Source organism: Marmota marmota, unplaced genomic scaffold, assembly GCF_001458135.2.
Source record: "Marmota marmota marmota unplaced genomic scaffold, marMar, whole genome shotgun sequence".
NCBI classification, from domain to species: Eukaryota; Metazoa; Chordata; class Mammalia; order Rodentia; family Sciuridae; genus Marmota; species Marmota marmota.
Genome location: NW_026000185.1, coordinates 16,218,065 through 16,225,350, shown reverse-complemented (window position 1 = coordinate 16,225,350; position 7,286 = coordinate 16,218,065). Strand labels below are relative to the sequence as shown.

General features: G+C 45.5%; 1 protein-coding gene across 4 annotated transcripts in view; it reads left to right on the top strand.

Annotated features, from left to right (window-relative positions):
* The first annotated feature begins 1,201 nt into the window (after positions 1-1,201).
* The window catches only part of Cog7 (component of oligomeric golgi complex 7), a 64,142-nt gene continuing 58,057 nt past the window's right edge, over positions 1,202-7,286 (top strand). For 2 of the 4 annotated variants that reach the window (XR_001504079.2, XM_048789650.1), the window contains exons 1-3: positions 1,203-1,563; positions 5,375-5,523; positions 5,842-5,958. Coding sequence is in view for 2 of the 4 variants with exons in the window: in XM_048789650.1 (XP_048645607.1) it covers positions 1,395-1,563; positions 5,375-5,523; positions 5,842-5,958 (435 nt within the window). In the remaining 2 variants the exon portion in view is untranslated. Of the gene's footprint in view, positions 1,564-5,374; positions 5,524-5,841; positions 5,959-7,286 lie in introns of all 4 variants that reach the window. The other 2 variants (XR_007342678.1, XM_015491168.2) reach the window with 2 other exon arrangements.

Genomic DNA, 7,286 nt, shown 5'->3' with positions numbered 1-7,286 from the left:
TCATGGTGGCCCATGCCTGTAATCCCAGAGGCTAAGGAGGTTGAAGCAGGAGAATCAGGAGTTCAAAGCTAGCCTCAGCCACTTAGTGAGCAACTTAATGAGATCCTGTCTGTAAATACAAAATAAAGAGGGCTGGGGATGTGGCTTAGTGGTTAAGCACGCCGGGGTTCAATCCCCAGTACCCAACCCCACCGCACCCCCCCAAAAAAAAGAAAAAAATGAAGAAAGGTTTCAGATCAGTAGCCTAAAATTCCAGTTTAATATATTAGACAAAGAAGAGCAAACTAAATTCATAGAAAACAGAAGAAAGGAAACTGATGAATGCAGAAATCAATGGTAGAAAATAAAAAAACAGAAAAGGTTGCAATAAAGGAAAAGTTGGTTCTTTGAAACGAGTAATGAAACTGACAAATATCAGCCAAATTGACCAAGGGGAAAAAAAACAAGTGATAAAATTAAAGAAATTAAAATGGATTATAAGGTAGTGTTATGAACAATCTTATGCCCCAAATTATACAATTAAATGAAATGGGCAAATTTTCGAAAGGCCCAAAATACCAGCTGATTGAAGGAATAGCAAAAATTTTTACATTTCAATGTACAGTTATCTCAGGATCATTTGTTGGAAATCCTCCACTGATGGCCTTTTCATCTTTGTCAAAATCAAGTGACTTAGCTGGGCGCGGTGGCACACCTGTAATCCCAGTTACTTGGGAGGCTGAGGCAGGAGGCTCTCAAGTAGTTGAATAAAGTTGGGGTTCCTATGACATAGGAAGCCTCCTACATAGTCTCTCGTTTCCTAGGTGTCACGTTGTTTGTTTTAGGCTAGAAGAAACCATAAGAGCAAGAACTGGTGGTTTTCAAGGTGGTGTTTCGGGAAAGGAGGCCAACAGGGCTACAGCGACGTGAGACCCGCAGGAAGAGGGGTGGGCAGAGGCCAGATCACGCGGGCTTCCCCTGCTCCCCCTGGGAGAGCAGTAAAACACCAGGCGCCAGGGCCAGCTGGCTCGAGTCTTACTTAACTGCCTCTGTTCTTCATCTAGACGTTGGGGAGACCAGTAGCACTCAAGGACTGTGCACATTAAACGCGCTAAAACCTATTAGCACGAACGGGGACGATCCTACTTGCCAGGAGCTCGCGCTTCCGGGATCGCCTCCCAGGCGCCGGCCGTCGCTATGGTAACGGCCACCCACTTCCGGAAGGAGTACGGCGCGCGGTGAGGCTCATTCCCGTCGCAGCCCCAGCCGGTTGACTGAGGGGCTGCACCCTGGCGAGTTGCTGGCGCTGTAGAGGCCAGCTTCGGTGTTCTCGCCGTGTCGCCCGCTTCGGCGTCCCCGTGGCCGCCCGGAGCCTACTTTTCAGGCCTGGACGCCAGGCCTGAGGCCGTGTCGCCATGGACTTCTCCAAGTTCCTGGCCGACGACTTCGACGTGAAAGAGTGGATCAATGCGGCCTTCAGGGCTGGCGCGAAAGACTCGGCCGCCGGGAAGGCGGACGGCCACGCAGCCACCCTGGTGATGAAGCTGCAGCTGTTCATCCAGGAGGTGAACCACGCCGTGGAGGGTGAGTCGCGCGGGGGCCCGGCCCCCCGGCCCCTCCCCTGAGCCCGGCTGTGCCCTGGCCGTGCCCGGATTGGGCAGTAAATAGCCCTGCAGACCCGACTGCATCCAGGAGGAAGCCTCAGCCTGGTGCTGCACTGTCTTTAACACTTGCAAATTTTGCACATTAGTTTTCTTTTTTTTTTTTTTTAGGGGGCTGTTGGGGGTACCTGGTATTGAACCCAAGGGCGCCTAACCGCTGAACCACACCCCCAGCCCTTTTTTTGTGTGTGTTTTATTTAGAGACAGAGTCTCACCGAGTTGCTTAGGGTCTCGCTAATATGCTGAGGCTGGCTTTGAACTCACGATCCTCCTGCCTCAGCCTCCAGAGCCGCCGGGATGAAATGATATTTTAATGGATCTTTATGTTAATGGGGGAAGATAGGCTGGCCAGAATGGAAACCTCAACCATTTTTTAAGGGATAGTTAGTTATAAAAAATAATATCCATCAGTAGCCACGTCAAATACTTCCTCTGTTTGACTTTATTTTGCTCTGTGTTGATTCAGTAAGTTCTGCACACCAGCCCTCTGCTAGGCTTTGTTGGAAAAAGCAAACAAATCGCTTCCGCTGAAACCAAATAGTAAATAGAACTTTGTTTTATAGATAAGCTCATTGTTTAAGGAAAGGAACTAGAGGAAACTAGAGGTTTTCTTTCAGTGCAGATTCTTTATTGTACTTTGCATTTTTTTTTTTTTTTAGTAATACATTGTCTTGTATCAAGAAATGGGTCCTGGGGAGGAAAAGTCAACTCTCTGCAGCTTGCTGCCTGTGGGGAAAATATGTAAATAGTTAAATTTTAATGAAGGGTGGCTTTAAGGAGACTAGAACCTGGAGCCCTGAGAGCTGCCAGAAAAGTGCAGTTATCTCTTGTCTGGGAGAATCATAAAGGGCTTTCCCTGCAGTGGGCCTTGAATGAGAACTTCCTCGGGCGAAGGGAGGACATGAATAATAGTATAATAACAGACACTTGAGGACTTGGTATATCACATGGCGTTCTAAGTACTTTATATGTGTTAAGGAAGTGGGAAAGTGGACTACAAAACCTTTTCTTCCACTTTGCCCTCATCTTTGGGAATATTTGGAAATTTGTGAGAGCCTTTTTAATTGTGGGGAGGAAGCTCACTGATAAAGAGCCCCTGAACAGCTGGGCATGGTGGCACACACCTGTAATTCCAGTGGCTTGGGAGGCTGAGGCAGGAGGATTGCAAATTCAAAGCCAGGCTCAGTCACTTAGCAAGGTCCTAAGCAAAATTATCGAGACCCTGACTCAAAATTAAAAAAAAAAAAATTAAAAACCTGGGGATGTGGATCAGTGGTTAAGCACCCCTGGGTTCAATCTGGTACCAAACAACAAACAAAAACATTGCTGGGTCCTTCCACTGAATGTTCATGATTGTGAAAGAGAGATGATAATGAGGCTCCAACTCGGGTAATGGCAGTGAACATGAGAAGTAGGAACTTCAGGATATTTTTAGGAGCAAGAAAGGGGAGAATTTGCTGATGGATTGGAATGGGGGATAAGAGGGAGAGAAAATGAAGGATTATAGCAGATTCTTGAACTAAGCCATGGTGAAGTGGACATCCATAAACTCACCATCTAGATTATACAATTAACATTTTGCTGTTCCTGCTTCACCACCAGTCTGTCCATTGATCCATTCCCTCTATTCATTGATCCATCTAATTTTTATTTATTTATTTTTTGGTGTATTTCAAAATCAGTTGTAGGTATATATATTGGTATGTTTCATTTCTTGAAATTTCAGTTGGAACACAAAACAGTAGAGTTCAATATTTATTTACCGTTTTCTTTTAGCTAAAATTTACATAGGTGAGATGCATGGCTCTTATCCGACGAGTTTGCCAAGTTTTGGCAAGTGTATTCAACTACTATAACTTAAACTGATCCCAAAACATAGAATGTTGCTGTCACTCCAGAAAATGCCCTGACCCGTCAAGAGGGAGGCAACCACTGAAAGAGAGAGTTTTTTTCCTCTTTCCACATATTTTATTGGTACATTATAATTGTACATAATGATGGAATTGTTTTACATTTGTACATGCACACATATAAGAATATGATTTACCCAATATCACTCCCCAGCACTTCCCCCAAAGACAGAGTTTTTTCTTTGTTGTTGTTGTTGTTTTTGTTTTTGGTACAAGGAATTGAACCCAGGGACACTTAACCACTGAGCCACATCCCCAGACCTTTTTTATTTTGCTTTGAGACAGTCTCACTAATTTGCTTAGAGCTTCAAGTTGTTGAGGCTGGCCTCAAACTTGTATTCTTCCTGCCTCAGCCTTCCAAGTATCTGGGACAGGTGTGCGCTACCATCTGTCAGAAATATTTTTAAGATAGATATAGGAATCAGCTAAATTTGGGGATGCTAAGGAGAGGGAAAAAGAGGTTCACAGGGGGTCAGCCAGGACCTGATGAGTGACTGAAGTTTAGCCAATGGGAGACGTGACTGGGGCCATGTCAGCCCTGTTGAGTCAGTTGAAGAAACCTTTACATGTTCTGACCCTGGTCCCTCAGCCTTGGACCTGTACTTGGGTCAGTATTGCTATTTTGTGGCAGAGTTGAATGAGCAGGTTTCTACAGTACGTCATCAGAATGTTAAGGTTCCATTCAGTGCACAGGTGGAGCAGGAGACTGTAGACTCCTTTGCTTGATTCCCCCGTGAATTGCTCTTCAAGGGCTAAAGGGTTCTGCTGGTGACCTCCCAATCCAGATAACACATCTTAGTCTGCAAAGATTTTCAAATTGTATTCTATACTTGGAATATTCATTATAAAACACAGGTTCCTTGATCTCAAACCAAACCTTCTAAATAAAAATCTCTGGCTGGTGGCACCGAGACCTGCATTTTAACTATATCCTTTGACACTGGTGCTCGGTGGACTACATTTTGGAATGACCATGAATCAGCATTGCTACTTTCTCATCATACTTTTGACTATGTCATACAATTATTTAAGGGGTAAAGCACCATCCCCTGGTCATGGATGACACCATTTTTGAAAGGACTTTCTGAAGAAACTGGTCATGTGCTCCTTCTTGGCACGCCCCTGTGTAGACCACAGAGTGGCCACCTAGACTCTGGTGCCATAGTTCTAGGGGTACAGTTTGCCTTCTCAGTCTGACAAGGGGAGCAGAAGGAGCAGGCTAGTGGTTCTTATGTGTGGTCCTGGGGCCAGCATTGTTGTTTGAAGATGGATTAGAAATGCAGATCTCAGGCTTACCCTACACCTACTGAGTGAGAAACTGGGTAATTCTGAAACAGGTTCAGGTTTGAGAACCACTGGATTAACTGGAGACTCCCCACTATTTTTCTCCTGCGACCCTGGTTGCCATGGACTCCGCTTGTCAACTAGGGTCACCCTTGACCTTCATAATCCCTCAAACTTAAAAATTCCTGGATTCAGTATGTGACTCACTTTGTTTTCAGGGTCTGCAATATGGCAGCCATGGTACCTAGGAAAGTGTTACTTATCCTAAGAATTGCCAAAAGTTACTGGGCGTGATGGCACATGCCTATAATCCAAGATACTTAGGACACTGAGGCAGGAGGAGGACATGGACCTTACCAAGTCCTCCTCCCCACCCATCCTGTCTCCTGCCTGACACTTGGCGCAGGCTCTAAAAGCTGTGTGATTTGTACTGCTTCAGGCCGTTTTCTCTCTGTTGTCTCTCATATTTCAAAGTTTTCACTGGTGATTGCTCCAATTTTTACCTTTTGTGCCTGTTGCTTTCCTTGATTTGTGCTACAGAAACAAGTCACCAGGCCCTTCAGAACATGCCCAAAGTGCTCCGTGATGTTGAAGCTCTTAAACAGGAGGCATCTTTTCTAAAAGAACAAATGATTCTTGTCAAGGAAGACATTAAAAAATTTGAACAGGACACATCGCAGTCGATGCAGGTATTTCGGCTCCTGCCCTATGTGGGGATTCTGGTTTTTGGAAGGGGTTCACTCTCACAGGGGGTGTTGGACAGCACATCATTGCCAAAAGCCAGCCTGAACTCAGAATTCTAGCCATCACTCTAGTCACCTTCCAGCTTCGTCCTTTCCTCTTACGTATCTCTCTAGCACGCTGAGCAAAATCGACTAGGTGGTTGATGCTTTGGGGTACAGAAACTACCCGAAGAAGGAGCATACCACGAGACTCATGCTTCAGGTCACTGGGGGAAGATAGAGGAAAAGGAATCCGTGCTTCATTTTTGCTTCATTTCCTTTCAGGTATTGGTGGAAATCGACCAGGTGAAGTCCAGGATGCAGCTTGCTGCTGAATCTCTTCAAGAAGCGGACAAGTGGAGCACGCTGAGCGCCGATATTGAGGAGACATTTAAGACTCAAGTAGGCGTCTTATTTAGGAGATGTTGGAAATTCATTTAGGCGGGAACTTGAGATTTGGGGAAAGCAAATGTGATAGCTTCTCATCAGAATATCCCCAATATCCAGGGATGTCATTCGCGGCAGACAGAAATGTTCAGACGTCCTGTAGGGAAAATCTGAAACTGCTCTCAGTTCTCCCCTCCCCGCACACTTTGCACACCTTGCCTCTTGGTCATGGAGAGTGAGTGGAGGAGAAGCCTCAGCCAGCATGCCCACGCCAGGGATGGTGCACACAGCTGCAGTTCAGCTACTTGGAGGCTGACCAGGGGGATGGCAAGTGTGAGACCAGCTGGACAACTTAGACCCTGTCTCAAAAGGAAAAAAAGGCCTGGAAATGTGGCTGAGTGGTAGAGTGCTTGCCTAACGTGCATGGGGCTCAGTCCCCAAGGACTACAATAAATAAATAAATAAGGTTTCTGGTTGTAATAATTGACATTAGTGGTTTACTATTTTAACTACTAATGTCAATTAGTAGTTTAAATACATCTTGTTTTTCTGCCCTTTACTCTCCTGATACTTGAAACTAACCGCCCACAAGACCAGCTGGACTCTCCTTAGCATTTGGCATTTCAAAAACTGAATTCTGTTTTTATTTTTATTTTTTTTTTCAGAATTAGGCATAGACCCCAGGGCCTCGTGCATGCTAGGCCAGTGCTCTACCATGGAGTTACATCTCCAGCCCTTTTTATTTTTTATTTTGAGACATGGTCTTTTTAAGTTACCAGGCTGACCTTGAACTTAGGATCTTCCTGCCTTAGTCCCCTGAGTAGTTGGGATTACAGGGGTGCACCACCATGCTGAATTGTTTATTTTTATCCAAAGCCATAAACCATCACTCTTTCTTGTGTTCCCCCATCCTGGTTAATGGGGCCATTTTCCATCCAAGCATTTAACCTAGAAACGCCAGAAGCCTTAACTGCTCCTTCTTTCCTGTTCAGTTATATCTGTTCTTTTTATCTCTGCTGGGATTCTAGTCATGCTTTTAATCATTTGTTCCTGGACCATTACGACAGCTGTCCATTGGTCTCTTTGCCACACTAATTTATCTCCCACATGCGACCACGAGGTATCCTAAAGCATAAATTGGCACCTGCCATTTCCTTGTCTCCCTCCCCTCCCCTGCATTCTAACTTTCAGTGATTTCCCATTCTCTTCTGGATAGATTCTGAGCCCTGAACAGGGCAGCCTATTTCAGGACAGGTTGTGGCCTGCCTTCCAGCGTTTCCCTGGCTGCCCTCTCCATGTCTGTCCACGCTGTGACTGTTCCAGACCAACGTGCCATCTCCTCC